The following is an 18,979-nucleotide window of genomic DNA, read 5'->3' on the forward strand; positions in this document are numbered from 1 at the left end:
CTAAGGCAGGGCAGTGTCTGAAGCAGTGTCTCCTCAGCTGGATCTTACCTAATACTCCACATGTCCATTCAGGAACAGCAGCAGCACTGATGTGTGGAGAGTCAGCGTAAACTGATCAACCGAAAGGTACTGACTCCTCTCATCCTCCAAACACTTACACTCTCTCCCTGCATTTGTATTCAAAGCTGAATTCAAAATTGCACTCTGTCGGACAGTGTGTTAGCGAGCTGCTATAAGAAAGCCGACCAGATCATCTGAATCTCCACACAAAGCCGTTGCTGTGGGTGTATCATCATTAACATCCCATTGAACCTCCTCGGCTGGTTTCGATCAATAAAATGATTAAATAAACACTTCCCAATGTGCGAGTAGCGAACAATGTCAGAGAGCTGGCGGTGCACAGAGTTCATTCACCTCGTCTCATCAGAGGTCAGCGAGATCTGCAATAAATCAGAGAAGACTATATCCCCTGAACATGTTATAAATGAACTTGAAACCTAAGGATTCTTTGCATGATAAACGGTTACAGTCTGGCACCTATCCATGACTTTCTTTCTTCAGTCAAAAAGAAATGAAGGTTTCTGAGGAAACCATTCCAGGATTTTTCTACACAGAATGGACTTCAATGGCAACCAACTATTCCAACTTTCAAAGAAGGTTCAAATGTCCGTCTCAATGCAGCTTCTACTAAGTCTCTACACGATCCCAGTCGAGAAATAAGGGTCTTATCTCGTGAAACGATCGGTCATTTTCAAAAAAATTATAATATATATATACTTTTTAACCACAAATGCCCGTCTTGTACCATCTCTGAGATGCACCACATATTACGTCATCACATTGGAAAGGTTACGAAAAAAATTTAAAATAATAATAATAATAAATTAAAACAAAGATGTCGGACGATTTTGAAGGTGGAGGAGAAAATGAGATGACATTTTTCACCCTTCCCTACCTTTTTGAACCGGAGTACACAGACAAATAGATGATGTGACGCGTGACCTGTCCAACATGATGACGCAATGCGTCGCACATCTCAGAGATGGTACACGATGAACATTATTTTTTTTGAAAATGACCGATCGTTTCGCGAGATAAGAACCTTATTTCTCGACTGGGATCGTGTAGAGACTTTGAAGCTGCATTGAGACGGACATTTGAACCTTCAAACCGTTGGTTGCCATTGAAGTCCATTATATGGAGAAAAATCCTGGAATATTTTCCTCAAAAACCAAAAATTTGACTGAAGAAAGAAAGACATGGATATCTTGGATGACATCAGGGTGAGTAAATTATCAGAAAAATGTTTTTTGAAAGTGAACTAATCCTTTAAGAACTGATTGACTGTTTTGGCTGAACATTGCCTTTAACAATCATTGAACTTTGAAATTGAGAAAACTATGGACTGTTTGCTGTATGGACTGTAGTTTTGAGAGGATATTGAACTCTTGAAAGTCAAAGAAAATATGGACTGTTGTTTCATGCCGCTTCAGTTTTGCACTTTGAGACACTTCTGGACTGTTCTTTCTGAAAAAAAACTTTGGGATTTGTTCCAGAAAGTGAACTTTTAAGTTCGGGATGATCCATGGACTGTTAAAATGCTGAACAGTTTAAAGAACTCTTGTAATACAAAAATCTTGTGTGGAACACAAAAGGGACTGAAAGACTCTTGTGTTAAAAGAGAATGGTAATGTCAAGACGACATTGATTTTTGTAGGGGAGTGTGTGAGTCAGTGTGAGTCTTGTGACAGATTGAAATATGCATTTTATAAATCCCTAAATCTGAGAAACATTGACAGCACTATAGCAGCTCTACATTCATCTTGCCTTGCATCTTCCTCGTCATTTCTTCCCGGCAGAGACGCTACTTACTTGGCGTATATCTTCTTCGCTGTTACGTATGTGTGCTCGGCAAGACCGTTTTGTGTTTGAGCGCCCCCAAGTTGTGTTTTACTGTAACTTCAGAAGCTCCAGACACGTGAGCAAAAGCGCCAGTCTCATTGGTCGGATAGTTTTTGACGCGGCGCGTCAAACCAAAAAAACTAACCCGAGGCGTTAGGCTTATGTTGGACTTATTATTTTAGGCTTGTTTAAGTTATCAAACAGCTAATATGTTGCTAATGCTACACAAACCATGTTCCCGTTCTGTCTATCTCAGTCTGCCTTCTAACAATCATCAGAAACGATTTGATCAACTCAGAACGTCAGTGAATAAAGGCATAATTCATCATCATTGTAATATACATCCGCTATATTGCTACCCGATTTTTTATATCAACAGAAATATATACCGGGATAACCTGGCTTCTCCTGAGACTCCTCTGCTAGTTCGCTGTTAATGATATGCTAAAGCCCTCCAGCACGTTGATCTGATTGGTTACAAGGTAGTTTGTGACGTCAGAAACACCAGTGATTTCAAAGTGTGTTTTTGAGACTGTCTTTGGTTCACTGCAGTTTTAAGGAGAAAATACTCAGCAATGGTGTAGACTTATGAATTTACACATGGTTTGTCTTAAAGCATATTAAAAACACCACATAGACATAAAAAACATTAAAAGCTGGATTTTCACCACAGGGGGACTTTAATATCTGTCTAATTTTATGCAAACACTACATTTTACCATAGTGTGCCAAATTGCAACAAACAGCACATTATGCTCCAAAGACCGATTACCACAGTGATTGTCATAAAGATAAAGTCATCATGAAGCAATGTCAGTTCTAAACCCAAACTGACTGCAAACAGGGCCTAAAATTAACACGCGCCAAACACCAGATACTCGTAAAAATCGGTGTCAATCGCCAGCTGGCTGGTTATATTTTTATGAATTCTAACAATGCGATTTTGTGAGAACATGAACGACGCTGAGGACAGTTGAAAGGCCAGTGCTGCATCAGTTTAAGCCTTGCTAATTTAAATATTCAAGCACGAAAAGATGACATAAGGAACTCAATTCATTACTCGCAAATTCATTAACTTACCCAGAAAGCTCCGTCTCAGACAGCGCACGAATACTAAATTGAACTCTTTCACATCTTCTTGCGCTTGAACGGACAAAATCAAAAATCCTCTTGCCGAGTATCCTTGTAAACAGTCTTAAATGAATGTAAAACGTTGAGAAAGAAAGTGCATGTGTATCCGTGTGTAACAGTATATTGGATCCATGCATTCGGTCTTAAAGTGACAGCAGCCTAATAAACCTGCTGCCGTATGCATTTTTAATGTTAATCACTCACTGCTCTTGACTGAATAACTTTTGTAACTTTAATAAGGATTAATCTATGTTTTTTATTCATACAGTGACTATGTAGTGTTCTTTTACATTTGATAAGCCTACTTTATTCGATACTTTATTTCATAGCTGGTAAAAAAAATATGTATGGGCAGGTACATTTTCTTCAGTCACCGGACATTAGCAGGGTTTGGCTAAAAATTAGTTTTAGGCCCCGACTGCCAATATTACTTTTGAGGAATTGTGTTGTAAAATGTATAAAAATTATGATGACTTATGATCAAAAAAAAAAAAACATCCTCCTCCTAACAAAATAATATACATCTACTACATGTAGTCAAAGTTTAACATATTTGAAAGGCTGATTTCAATAAATGTAACAAAAGAAAAAAGGTATTTATGGCACTTTTTTTATTAACTTAAAGTTTCAAACTCAAACCCAGATTTGTATAAATGTATTAGTTATTCTAACCCACAGTATTTACATGTGTAATAGTGTCTCACTCCTGAATGACAATTCATAAATTCTTCTAAATATATTTCCTTGCACTTATAAATAATTTCCGTTCATTCACTCGGAGTTCTCCATCGGTGACAGTACATGGGAATATTTCCTCACAAAGGGATTTACAGCATTCGATTCCCAGCAGCCGTTCCTCAAACTCGGTTTTCCAGAAGAGTCTGGAAGTCCGGTGAACAAACCAACTTGTGTTTAATGTGTCCCAGCACAGACATGTCTCCCCTTCTGCCCTCGGTATTCACGGAGACCAGTTCCTACAAAAAAACAGAGACAATAATAAAGATAGAAACAGAAAAGCATGTAATCAGACAGATTAAGAAGCTAGATAGTGTAAAGATTGTGTGTACAGATTCAGACCCAAAGCTATAATGGCCATGTGCTTGTATAGTGTCTGTGTCACCAATTTCATTACATTGTTTGGCATTTGAACTTTGGGTCTACAAATGCTGTCCTAACATCTTCACCCCAGCAGTCGGCAGTAATTCCCCAACCAAACCATCAGTTCAGCAGCGAACACAGGCACTAATCCAGATATATTTGAAAATGCTTCTTTTTTTGTCTCTACTTTGTCCTCAGATAAATGTCAAAACGCAGCTTTTGCATTGTAGTTTGGACTGAAAACATTTGTAATATTTGAAAACAATGACGCATATTGTACCCATAGATAAATACCGGTATGCACTGTTTACTTTCACATTTCTGTTAAGGATAAATGCAGGAATGTCATATGAAGATTATACGAAGTAACAAAGATGAAAGAAAAATGTACTCACTGAACTCACCATTTTCAAATGTATCCCGATTAATATACGCAGCCTTTAAATAAACTATATGTGCAGTCGCATTTTCCATTGTTTGCTGAATCTTAGATGGCAAAACCCAGTTATTTTAATAGGATAACACTATCAGGAATTTTACATTGATTAGCTATGTTTCTATCCACCTTTTTTATGCAAATTTTAGGATATCGCATAAAAAAAAAGAAACACTGGATGGAAACTCCAAATGCAAATAAATGAATAATAAAAAGTTTTATTTATAAAGTGACTTTTCCCAAACTCAAGGTTACTGTACAGAGATACAAAGACTGAATAATGAAATACTAAAAATGTGTATAAACGCACTCAATTGTCCCTTCGCAGGGAGTTTGATTGACAGGCGATCTGACCAATCATAATCCGCCGAATCTGCCATTTTTGTCCGACAAAGCAGTCAGGAAAGTTAGTAGATTAGCGTTGGAGGATTTGAACTTGAAAAGCGGAGTGTACTGATGTCTTTCTGATGTTCATTCATGTTTATTTGATGCTATAAATTAACTAGAAGGAAGAGATGATCGGTTCACGAGCAGCTTTAACTGAGGCTCTACAGCGATCTGTCAGACACATTAAAGAGCCACAAAACGGTATTTATTGATTCAATTTCTTTAAAAAAATTACCAGATTTGAAAGGTGAGACTTTGTTTCATATTAAAAGTACCCTGGTCTGTCCTGTCTGTCAGCGTGTTGTCAGTGTCCTCTCTGCTCCATGATCATGTGCGATGCATTTTTCACTGCGTGAGAACGGCGTGGCTTGTCTGACATAGCAACAGTAACTAAAGGGGGCGGGTCTTTGCGAACAGTCAACTGAGGCGGATTATTTTTTATCTGATAAGACGACACAACTATGATGGAAACCAAATAAATCCCTTGATGCCCAACGAAAAACTCATGTGACTTCCTCAACAGAGGATGTGATTGGATAACTAGACTAACCAGCGGACCAATCGCAGCAACTTCCATTTTTATCACAGAAATTTTCCACCAATTTCCCATGAAGTGACAAATTTGTTCTCTTAAACACATGGGATGGAAACGCTGCTTCATCCACAAATGTTTTATGCAATATTCCCAATTTTGCGCTCAGGTTAAATTCGCACCTTTGATGGAAACATAGCTATTGAAAACCGTCAAGGACATACTGTTGTTCTGAGTGTGACTGACCTGAAGGAAGGCGCATGGGGTTCCCAAGGCCACATCCAGGGTCACGTTACCCAGAATAAGCTGCACTTTCCCCGACTTCCTTACGAGCATCTTTCCCACCAAACCCTCCTGTAGATCCTTCAGACAACAGCTGTTCTCTTCTTGAGACTCCTCCTGACACGCAAACACACAGCAGAACAAAAACACATGAGCATATGCAAAAACTGACATGGCCATGTGACCTAAACCTAGCTAGTGGCAACCTGAGTCTCGGTCTTCTGCATCATGGTCTGTCCATCACTGGACTGAACCTCTGTTTTAGTGGGCCGGACGTCAGTGGTGGGCGGCTGGCCTGGCAGCGAATCAGGGAGCTGCATGAAGAGAAACTCCTCCTCTTTGCAGTGATTCCACACCTCTAGTAAATCAGGCAGCAAATCAGGTTCAGGCAAGGGTGGCAGTCTGAACATAGTCTCCGCCTTCTTTGCTTCAGGAATATCCAGCGGCTCCTGCTTGACTGAAGGAAGACGAGGCGGGATGGATGATAGAGAAAGTTTGTCACTCTTCAATTCTGTGTAATGAATGCTCAGTAAAACAGATTTTTACTTCATTACTGTACTTAACTACATTTTTCAAGTATCTGTACTTTATTGGAGTATTTTTTATTTTGGGAAACTTCTACTCCACTACATTCCATAAAAACATTTCGTCCCTCATTATTTTGACCAGAAGAAATCGTTATTTAACCTGTTAATGTCTCCCTGTAGTCAATCATTTCATCCCTTAAAACTTATTTTTGATCATCAAAATTACATGCTTAAACGTTTTTTTATGAATATGCAAATGAGCAAATGATGCAAATTCAGACTGCCACCCTTGCCCTCCACTCACTCACTCAGCTCAGAGATCCACACATGATCACACGTTGATCTGATTGCTTACAAGGTAGTTTCCAACAATGTTGTTTATATGCCTATGTGGTGTTTTTAATATGCTTTAAGACAAACCATGTGTAAATTCATAAGTCGACAGCATTGCTGAGTATTTCCTCCTTAAAACTGCAGTTGAACCAAAGACAGTCTCAAAAACACGCTTTGAAATCGCTGGTGTTTCTGACGTCACAAACTACCTTGTAACCAATCAGATCAACGTGTGATCGTCAACCAGTGGATCTCTGAGCTGAGTGAGTGAGTGGAGGCGGGGCTCATTTGCATATTCATAGAACCGCACATACTAAATGAGGCAAGGGTGTCGAGTTACATTCAAGATATTTTAAGGAATGAAGAAATGCACAATTTTTTAAATATGTAATTTTGGTGATCAAAGAAGAGTTTTAAGGGATAAAATGATTGACTACAGGGAGACTTTAACACACTGTGATTACTTAATTGCATTACCTTCCTTATATTGACTAGTGCTGGCTACTTAAATTCATAATGTCAGATTGAGCTGTAACCTATTTAAGCTCTATCTGTGTGTCTAATATATTATATCCTCCATGTATTTTGAGCAGTATGATGAAGCATATAAAATTGAAAAATAAATAAACATTCATCAATCAGTACTTTTTACTTTTAGTGAATTGGTTTCGAAATTTCACAGGCAAAAAAATTTCAATAGTGACTTTTGTGTGAGCTGAGCTTCATACATCACTACACTTTCAACCCAAGCAACTTTCTGTTGGTCGACGCCACAAACACCCGTGACCAAATCTGTGTGGGGAACTTTTTCAGCCTCATGTGAAACTCTCCCTGACTGACTTCACATCTGCACACACACTGATAACAGCATGGAGTGTCGTCGCTCCTACCCTTGACCTCAGCTCCAGTGCTGATGGGTTCAGGATCTGAAGAGCTCTTCTCACTGAACTCCTGCTTGAAGACCCATCCGGACACGGCCAGCGGCAGCTGCACAGGACAGCTCTCTCTTTCACCTCGCAGGTGAGGGTCGTCCACAAACTACAGCACACACACACACACACACACACACACACACACACACACACACGGCATCATGTTCTCAGTTAAGAAAATGGCAATATTTGCATTTGAGAGAATCAAATAAAATCATGGCCTAGGTCATATTTCACTTCAAAATCAAAATACAAAAAAGAGAATTAAATAAATAAATAAATGTGTTGTATAAAGAAAATGAAGCCTATATTTACATAGATTTTGCATTATGAAATTTTGCCTCAATAACTGCCATCATTGTAAAGCATCAGGTTATTTTACATTTGATTTAGATTTTTGTAAGTCCCATTTTCAGTGGTGATTCTCATACATTTTTATTTATTTTTTTTAAATCAAAGAAGTACAAGACAAGTAATACTACAATTATTTTATGCAAATAATTCTTAATAAATAGTTTTTATGAATTCAATTAATTAGACATGCTTTTTGATTATTACAGTTGAATTAAACCATTAAAATGCAATCCAGAAAACTTAAAACAGAAAAAACAGAAGTTGGTCGGCCAAACAATAAAACCGAATTTGAGGGGAAAAAAATACAACTTTTAATAAATTGTTGTTAAACTGTATAAGTTTTATGATTTCAATTAATTAGACATGCTTTTTAATTACTAAAATTTAATTTAACCATTAAAATGGAGTCCCAAAAAAAAGTAAACAGGAAAAAATGGAATCCAGAACCATTAAACCGGAAAAGAAATTAATTTGGGAAATAAGCTCTATTTTCTTAAAAGCAGAATTTGGTTTTGGGCTGTAATACGAGTCTGCACAGGTTTGATTAGTTAATCACTAGTTAATAAGCTTCTATTTTTGTTTCTGAAAACATACATTGTCCTTCTCCAGTTTGCGCAGGATTTCTTTCGTCTCCTCTTCGGTCTCTTTCTCCTTTTTGATGTTGATGATGGGCGAAGGGCCAGTGTTTGCCGTTTCTCTGGTGTCATCATATAAACCTAATCAAATATAGAAAGAAAAATACCAATTATATTTAACATTAAACTAAATCAATGGTAAACACCCTAGATATTAACCCCAATATTCTGATTACTGACTGATCAATATGGCTGTTTTTTTATATTTTTATATTTCTTCCCCACATTCTTGAATATTCGACTATGGGAGTCAAATTTACCATATAACTGCATTAGCATTTAACATGAACTTTCACTCTCAAAGAGCAATTTCTGTCCAATTAAATATTTGATCATGAATTTGTATTTTTTTTATTCACTTTCATAACCTTCAAGCATTATAAAATTCCATAATTATTCCAGGTTTTCCATAAATATTAAAACTCTGGTTCAAAGCCTTTGTATATATACAATACCGTTCAAAAGCTTGCTGTCAGTACGATTTCTTTGTGGAAATTAATACTCATATTCAGCAAGGATTAAATTGATCCAAAATGACAGTAAGGACATTTAAAAATGTTACAAAATAAAAATTTTTTGAATAAATGCTGTTATTTTGAACTTTCTATTCACCCTGAAAAAAGTGTCCCGCTTTAACTTTTGGCTCAGTGAGTTTTTTGAATGAACAGTAAAAACTTTTGAACTTTGCATTCATCAAATAATCCTGAGGAAAACTGTATCACAGTTTCCACATAAATATGAAGCAGCACAACTGTATTCAACATTGATAATAATCAGAAACATTTCATCATATTAGAATGATTTCTGAAGGATCATGTGACACTGAAGACTGGAGTAATGATGCTGAAAATTCAGCTTTGATCACAGGAATAAATTACATTTTCCAATATATTCATATCTTTTATAATGTAACAAAAATATTTCATAATATTACTGTTTTACTGTATTTTTTGATCAAATAAATCTCCGTGGTCAGCAGAAGAGACTTTCAAAAACATACAAAATCTTACCAACCTCAAACTTGTGAACGGTAGAGCAGGTGTACATACATTTATGAATAAATTACTGCTCATAAGTATTTTAATTCGCTAGTGTCACAGATATTTGAATATATCTGAAAAGCTTTAATGACATTCAGTGTGACTGACATCATGCTCAGATCGCAGTATCCATCCTAATGATTTCTCAAATCCTCCTTTACCTTTCCTCCGGGCCATCATCTCAGCGGGACCCTGCTCAAAGATCGAGTGAGACTGTATGACCTCAGGACGACCCCGTCCCCTCCCTCGCCCGTCCCGCTGCCGGCCTCGATCAACATCCTTCTTATCCCGTCTCTTTCCTTCATCAGCTTTTAATCTGTGACACAGCATCACTTGTTAGTAACAGTGACGCACTCATTATGTCACCAATGCATGATGGACTGAGGAACACTAGGGAATAAACAAGTCCGTCACTTACTCCTCTTTAGATTTTCGGCCGATAATATTGGGGGTGAAGGTTTTCTGCGGGACAAATGACAACACACTTGAAATTGAATCTGAAATGTTTAGTAGTGAGTGACTTAGCAGGGTTTGAAATTTACTTTTTCACTCACCAGCCAATTTGGCTGCTAAATTTCTACAAAATTCTACTAGCCAAAACATGAACCAGATTAACTATGTCACAGCTCATATATACAGTACAGGCCAAAAGTTTGGAATTTTTAATGCTTTTGAAAGAAGTTTCTTCTGCTCATCAAGCCTGCATTTATTTGATCAAAAATACAGAATTTTTTTTTAATATTGTGATATATTATTACAATTTAAAATAATTGGTTTTCAATTTATTATACTTTAAATTATCATTTCTGTGATGCAAAGCTGAATTTTCAGGATCATTACTCCAGTCTATCACATGATCCTTTAGAAATCATTCTAATATTCTGATGTATTATGAGTGTTGGACACAGTTCTGCTGCCTAATATATTTGATGAATAAAAGGTTAAAAAGAACTGCATTTATTCAAAATAAAAAAATATTTTCTAATAATATAAATCTTCTTTACTATCACTTTTTATCAATTTAACACATCCTCGCTGAATAAAAGTATTGATTTATTTCAAAAAAAGAAAGAAAAAAAAATGACTGACCCCAAATGACTGACCAGTAGTGGATATTGCTGTTACAAAACATTTCTATTTTTTAAACATTTGCTTCTTTTTATTTATTTATTTATTTTATTTTTTACTTTTTATTCATCAAAGTATCCTAAAAAAAGTATCACAGGTTATGAAAAAATATTAAGCAGCAGAACTGTTTCCAACTTTGATAATGAATCATCATATTAGAATGATTTCTAAAGGATCATGTGATAGACTGGAGTAATGATCCTGAAAATTCAGCTTTGCATCACAGAAATAAATGCTAATTTAAAGTATAATAAATTGAAAACCAATTATTTTAAATTGTAATAATATATCACAATATTACATTTTTTTCTGTATTTTTGATCAAATAAATGCAGGCTTGATGAGCAGAAGAAACTTCTTTCAAAAACAAACTTTTGGCCTGTACTGTATATATTATAAAATTTATAAAATTTGGATTTCATACATTAATTTCTTATTGAAACAAAATCCTGTCATCCATCCATCCCCTCCCTTCCTCCTTCATCCTCATCATTTTCACCATAAATGTGTTTTAGATGGACAGAATACAGTACAGAGAACATTAAAACAAATGTAGGATGTTGGAAAATAACGTCTTTTCTGTTAATCAGATGCTTTTTAATCTTCGCTTTTGCTTCAATGCAAATGAAGAAGCGTGCCGTTATTTGTTGTTAGTGACGTGTGTGTTCAAGTAAGCCAGATATGAGCAGATTCTGCACAATACGCTGTATCTGATATATCATGGTGACTCATGAGTTCAGTATTTGTGCTAAATCTGTACAGATTTGGTTTACACGAACTTCCCCAGCAAAGTGAGTAAACATAATAAGTAACACGCCAAATTGGCTCGTGATTTGACAGCGTACTACAGTGTTAATTTCAAACCCTGGTGTGTTCAGCTATGGACGGTAACCTTTTTGACGCCTCCTAACGTGAGGTCTCTGGAGCGCATTGTGGGAAGCCGTCCCGGAGTGATGGAGGCGGGGAGCCGGCGGCCCATCGGCAACCCTCTGGCTCCGCCCATCTGAGGGGTCCTCGGGGGCCCGCCGGGGTCACCAGAGCCATCCATCTCACTGACACAAGAGAAGAAGAGATGTTACCAAATCACTGCAAACTTCATGGTCAATTAAATGCCACATGCTTTTACAAGCATATCCGAAAACAGACTATACTAACACATACAGGCTCCGTCCGAAATCACACACTTCCCTACTATATAGTATTCGAAAAAAGTCCCCGGATGATCTACTACTTCCGCCGGGATTATGAAGTGTGATGACACTTTACTATCCCATGAGGCAACAGGAGAGGATTTATGAATGACAGTGAACCTAGGCTGGTTGGTCATGTGACAGTAACAATATGACAGATGTAGTACGTCCGAATTTCATTTTCATCCATATTCATACTATTTAACGGTCACAAATTCAAATTCAAATGTAGTACCTTCTCAGACAGTATGTGATTTCGGACTGAGAAAATAGATGAATATGCTTACTTATTATATTTAATTATGAGTAATAATCATAAGGACCAATATCCTTATTATATGATTATAATCATTAATATCATAATAACCCTGCAGGGTCCTCGGACCGGGATCACCAGAGCTCTCCATCTCACTGACACAAGACAAGAGATGTTACCAAATCACTGCAAACTTCTATATGTCAATTAAATGGCACATGCTTTTAATTATAAGCTAGAGCTGCACGATTAATCACAATGAAACCGCACGTGATTTGGCAAAGGCTGCGATTATTTAATGTGCAGCTTGTCAGTGCAGAACGGCTGATCGGTAGTAAATGCTCCATTTGAACACCAGAGGGTGTCTCTCACACACACACACACACACACCACTTATCCATCTGAACACCAAAGGGCGTCTCACACACACACACCACTTATCCATCTGAACACCAGAGGGTGTCTCTCACACACCACTTATTAGCCCTATTCGCACGGGATTAGTATTACCTAGGGACCTCCGGTAATTTGTAATAATCGCAGAGGTCGTCTGTGATTTTTATCCCGTGCGAATCTGCCATGTCTGTAAAAATGTCTGTAAAAATTCCCCCGAAAATTACCTACCGTATTTCGGCCAACACAGGGGTCCTCTGATAATACCAGTCCCGTGCGAATCCCCATGTCTGTGATTTGGGCTGTTTTTCTGTGAGCCTATCGTTTCCTAAAGAACGTAATAACCATTATGGGCCGTTTAACAGTCCATTTTACGTCTGTATTAAAACTATATTAACAATAAAATCTCTCGATATGCTTTACTCCAATCCGATTATAGTTTTTCTCCAAAAAAACTATGAAGTGCTGCAAAAGAGAAAACAAACTACAGTAAAGACGTGATCCGGAAGCTCAACTCGGACCGTTGTCATGGAAACGTCAAATTAAGTATTTTGGCGCAACATGGAAGCTCTTTTGGAAAGTTTGGACGCTTTTTGTGGTAGTGTAATTTAGTAGTCTGTATCGTGGAGCATTTCTTTGTCTCACACGGCCTCTAAAGACGTCCATCCTGTAAGTATCTCAAGAAATCAAAGTGTGAAAGAGTAAAAATGATATTTAATGAAATAAACCAAATAAAATGAATAGAAAAACAAGCCTATCGCGACGTTTCGGTATTTATAATACCTTCTTCAGGCAGGCTTGTTTTAAATATGGACAAAGAATAAAAGAAAAAGAAGATATATTATATATATACAATAATATCATATTCTATAATATATATTATATATTTCTCTAATAAATTGGTTTTAAATAAGTTCTTTTTTTGAATTGCAATACTGCAGCGCGATCTTCGTTTCAGCACGTTCAGCTAGTGAAGTGTGAATGGGTGGGCGCACGCTGTAAAGTCCGTAAACTCGAGGGAATTACGAACATTTATTTGCCCGTGTGAATGAGCCACCAAAAACACAGACGTCAGGGGGTAATTTCTTAATTACAGAGGTCCAGGGGTAATACTAATCCCGTGCGAATAGGGCTATTGTCTCTCACACACCACTTATCCATCTGAACACCAGAGGGTGTCTCTCACACACCACTTATTGTCTCTCACACACCACTTATCCATCTGAACACCAGAGAGCCTCTCACACACACACGCCAAATATGCCCCACCGCAGAAGTACGATAACGCACATCATTCCAGGAAATCACTATCGGGCATCATCGCTGTCTCTGAATAAACAGAAGATTGAAATGCTTTGATTGATTAAACATGACTAATAAACACACGACTGCCTTATTCTGTGTAAGAGAAGCACATCATCTCACAGAAGAAGGAGCTCAACTATCCTTATGGAGTGAGTTTGGAGTAAAAGCATGTTATTAAATGTTGTCTTTTGTTGGACAAGGTTCATAAACGCTTTTCATGTTTGATGCGTGTTGCTTTTTCAAATTCACGTTATAAGCGACTCGGTCACAGTTTTCAGATGGAGCAGCGTTTACTACTGATCACAGAGCCGTACGTCCCTGACAAGCTGCACATAAAAAAATTTAAATAATCGCAGCCTTTGTGATTTTTATAATCGCAATAATCCAAATCAGTTAAGCGTGATTAATCGTGCAGCCCTATTACAAGCGTATGCAAAACAGCTTTATAACATATACAGGCTGCATCCAAACTCACATATTTTCCTACAATATAGTAGGAGAAAAACACGGCTAAAGTCCCTGGATGATCTACTACTCCCGGTGAGATTCTGAAGTGTGAATATGATGGACACTTTGGCTGCGTCTGAAATCGCATTAAGTACTCATCTTGAATAAGTAATTACTTCGCGACCGCTAAAAAAGCATGTTCTGTTCTATATTGTATGAATTAGTGCTGGGCAACGATTAATCGCAACCAAAATAAAAGTTTTTGTTTACATAATATATGTGTGTCTAGTGTGTATAATTATTTTGTAAATATAAATACACACATTTACATTTAAGAAAAATGTGTTATTTATTTCTAAAATATTTATTTATATATAATATAAATTATGTATAAATATATATATACAGTATATACATGCAAATATTTCTTAAATATATACATATGTGTGTATTTACATATACAAAATAATTATACACACATATATTATGTAAACACAAACTTTTATTTTGGATGTGATTAATCGTTGCCCAAGATATATAGATAAATCAAGGAAAGAAGAGGTTGTTTATAATAGAATAATTTTAGGACATTCCAAATGATACTTGCACACTTAAAATAATAGGGAAGCATCCAAATGTGAACAATGTCATGTTAAAGAAAAAATACCTCATGCGATTCTCAAATGTATCAAGTATGAAAAAGAAAGGAACAATATTATAGAAGAAATGAAGAAAATTTAATTTAAGAATTGGTAGGTCACGTGATAATGACAACATGGCGAATCTACGTCCAGATTAAATTCATATATAGATTATAGAACATAGTTGTTTAGCGGTCGTAAAGTAATTACATATTTAAAATAAGTACCTACTCAAGAGAGAATGCTATTTCGGACGCAGCCACACACACATACATGTGTTTTTAGTATATTAATGAATACATTTTAAATATAACAATTTCTAAATAATTAAATTAAAACTCATTAAGTTTCATTACATGCTTCTGATAATCTTCACAGTCTTAATGAGAACTACGTGTTGTAAAAATTCTAGCGTTGGTGTTGTTATGTTGGAATTCTCATAACAATTCCCATTATGAATATTTAGGATTGATCCCAGACTCTCACAGAAATTCTGTACAAATTGTGAAGAACTGTTGTTAAGGATGTAGGACTAAAATCGTTAGGAATACTGCAATGCTGACAAGCCACGATACTCTGAACATTCAGTTGCAGATGTATTTATAGATCTGGAATATATATTTACAGCAAACCGGTAACGTTACTTCCACGCTTCCAAACACATGGCGAGACAAACACACAGTCACATCCATGACAGTAAAGCTAACGTTACACTTACCAGTGCGCTCACACTAGTGCAGAGACTCTTCAAACACCGCCTTACTCCACAAATATCACAAATATAGCGAAATAACAGGCAAAAATCTAGATTTTGGTTATAACGATGATGAAAGGTAGTGCAAGTTTGTTGAAGGCGGAGTTTCACGTGCAATGACACTTTGACCCGTGTGACGGAGTGATGTGATTGGTGAACGTCAACTCTGCAAACCTTTGCGCAGAATTTTTAACCTCTTAACTGCATAGACATGAACATGCACTATCCAAACTTAAATGGTTGTAATTCATAAATGCTGGAATCCAGACCTAAGGTTGGTCTCTTTTTAAAGAATACACTCAGATTATTGCTGAAGTAAAAGCACTTCAAAAAATGAAAGTGCTATAGAAGTTTAAGTTTACTGTAGAGCAAATGTTCTGTACTAAACATTTGTATTTTATACAAAATATGTTTTACAAAATTGTTATAAAATTGAATTCATATGTCTAAACAAGATGTTTTCCAAATTTGGAGTTGATATCACACACACAAAAAAAATTTGTTTAGGCGTAATACCAATAAATACCCAGTCATAGTGTCAACCACATTCCATTGAATTATTATAATAATTATTTTTTTTATACACATTTCTGTCACAATATCACTTCAATCACAAAACAATCCGAAAACGAAACCTTGAGTCTCAGACCTTTCCAACGATATGTGTTTTGTCAAGATTAGAAAAAAATTATAAAATAGTTCAAATAAATGTTGTAATGTGAAGTATGACACCGCCCACTAGGGGGAGGAGCCTGCTAAAAGTTTTTAAAGTACAGTTTCCATGATAACGCAATGTCTAATTTCAAAACGGTTTTCACGGGATGAATTTGGAGTTTTTAAACTTTTGAAGGATATCTAATTTATGATGATTACGAAAATATGAAAAAGAGTGCTAAGCGTCACGCTAGCGGTTAAAGGCATAACACGACTATAGAGAGTATTATAGTAAAAGTAGTAGTAGGCTACTTCAGTAGCAACCTAACCTTTCTCTTGATAGACATTCGTTAATCACATATTGGATATATATCTGTATTGGGCTGATTTTTAAAGCAAAAAGTATAACCTTTATTACAACAATTAAATTAAGCTTTATCCTTATATTATTATAATATGTAAAAAAATCATAGTAAGGATAATTGTGCTTTCAGCAAATATAAACCTTTTGAAACCTCCCAATCTGCCACCACAAATGCATTTTTTTTTTTATTTTTTTTTTATTTCTATAATTACAGAATATTCCTCAGAAATCAGGTCAGACAACAAACCCAGTTTGGGTTTGTTGTGGCTTAAAGTTTTACATTATTACATGAATCTGAGAACAGATAAATGTTTTGATCTGTGTTTTGTTTGATAACCTGACTATTCAATCCGTGTTAATTTTTATTTAGTTTTGAATAAAAAATATTTCCATGCGTGAACAAATCTGTACGTCTACAATAAGGGTTTTTGTCGTTGCACGGCTGTCAGGGTCTGTTGTGTTTTAATTATCCACTGTTCTTCAATTTCACTCCATCATCCTGAGAGAAGACGGTGATCTTCAACACAAGTGAGCGTCGAGTCACACACACACAACCGCATCACACACAGCGAGCCTTGAACGTTTGACCTTCAGAGAGCATCCGTGCATTCTGGTGATCAGAAGTCGTTGTGTTTGGTGTGTGTAGTGATTGCTGTGTTCTGGCGGTCAGAAGTCGTTGTGTTTGGTGATTGTCGTGTTCTGGCGGTCAGAAGTCGTTGTGTTTGGTGTGTGTGGTGATTGTCGTGTTCTGGCGGTCAGAAGTCGTTGTGTTTGGTGTGTGTGTGGTGATTGCTGTGTTCTGGCGGTCAGAAGTCGTTGTGTTTGGTGTGTGTGGTGATTGCTGTGTTCTGGCGGTCAGAAGTCGTTGTGTTTGGTGATTGTCGTGTTCTGGCGGTCAGAAGTCGTTGTGTTTGGTGTGTGTGGTGATTTTCGTGTTCTGGCGGTCATAAGTCGTTGTGTTTGGTGTGTGTGGTGATTTTTTTCGTGTTCTGGCGGTCAGAAGTTGTTGTGTTTGGTGTGTGTGGTGATTGTCGTGTTCTGGCGGTCAGAAGTCGTGTTTGGTGTGTGTGGTGATTGTTGTGTTTTGGCGGTCAGAAGTCGTGTTTGGTGTGTTTGGTGATTGTCGTGTTCTGGTGGTCAGACGTCGTTGTGTTTGGTGTGTGTGGTGATTGTCGTGTTCTGGTGGTCAGAAGTCGTTGTGTTTGGTGTGTGTGTGGTGATTGTCGTGTTCTGGTGGTCAGAACTCGTTGTGTTTGGTGTGTTTGGTGATTTTCGTGTTCTGGCGGTCGGAAGTCGTTGTGTTTGGTGTGTGTGGTGATTTTCGTGTTCTGGCGGTCAGCAGTCGTTGTGTTTGGTGTGTGTGGTGATTGTCATGTTCTTGTGGTCAGAAGTCGTTGTGTTTGGTGTGTGTGGTGAGTGTCGTGTTCTGGCGGTCAGAAGTCGTTGTGTTTGGTGTGTGTGGTGATTTTCGTGTTCTGGCGGTCAGCAGTCGTGTTTGGTGTGTGTGGTGATTGTCGTGTTCTTGTGGTCAGAAGTCGTTGTGTTTGGTGTGTGTGGTGAGTGTCGTGTTCTGGCGGTCAGAAGTCGTTGTGTTTGGTGTGTGTCGTGATTGTCGTGTTCTGGCGGTGAGAAGTCGTTGTGTTTGGTGTGTGTGTGGTGATTGTCGTGTTCTGGTGGTCAGAACTCGTTTTGTTTGGTGTGTTTGGTGATTTTCGTGTTCTGGCGGTCAGCAGTCGTTGTGTTTGGTGTGTGTGGTGATTGTCGTGTTCTTGTGGTCAGAAGTCGTTGTGTTTGGTGTGTGTGGTGAGTGTCGTGTTCTGGCGGTCAGAAGTCGTTGTGTTTGGTGTGTGTGGTGAGTGTCGTGTTCTGGCGGTCAGAAGTCGTTGTGTTTGGTGTGTGTGGTGATTGTCGTGTTCTGGCGGTGAGAAGTCGTTGTGTTTGGTGTGTGTGTGGTGATTGTCGTGTTCTGGTGGTCAGAACTCGTTGTGTTTGGTGTGTTTGGTGATTTTCGTGTTCTGGCGGTCAGCAGTCGTTGTGTTTGGTGTGTGTGGTGATTGTCATGTTCTTGTGGTCAGAAGTCGTTGTGTTTGGTGTGTGTGGTGAGTGTCGTGTTCTGGCGGTCAGAAGTCGTTGTGTTTGGTGTGTGTGTGGTGATTGTCGTGTTCTGGCAGTGAGAAGTCGTTGTGTTTGGTGTGTGTGGTGATTTTCGTGTTCTGGCGGTCAGAAGTCGTTGTGTTTGGTGTGTGTGGTGTTTGTCG

General features: G+C 37.5%; 1 protein-coding gene across 1 annotated transcript; it reads right to left on the minus strand.

The window, feature by feature from the left end:
- Positions 1 to 3,627: 3,627 nt before the first annotated feature.
- Positions 3,628 to 15,831, minus strand: polr3d (polymerase (RNA) III (DNA directed) polypeptide D). Its single transcript, XM_082188788.1, has 9 exons — positions 15,668 to 15,831; positions 11,610 to 11,769; positions 10,008 to 10,051; positions 9,751 to 9,905; positions 8,509 to 8,630; positions 7,519 to 7,666; positions 5,975 to 6,225; positions 5,733 to 5,885; positions 3,628 to 4,007 (listed from the first exon to the last, which is right to left on the minus strand). Exons 2-9 carry the CDS (start codon positions 11,763 to 11,765, stop codon positions 3,891 to 3,893), a joined length of 1,146 nt encoding a protein of 381 aa, XP_082044914.1. The 5' UTR covers positions 11,766 to 11,769; positions 15,668 to 15,831; the 3' UTR covers positions 3,628 to 3,890.
- Positions 15,832 to 18,979: the final 3,148 nt, after the last annotated feature.

The sequence above is a fragment of the Leuciscus leuciscus genome (genome assembly GCF_965113295.1).
Source record: "Leuciscus leuciscus genome assembly, chromosome: 13".
Lineage (NCBI taxonomy): Eukaryota > Metazoa > Chordata > Actinopteri > Cypriniformes > Leuciscidae > Leuciscus > Leuciscus leuciscus.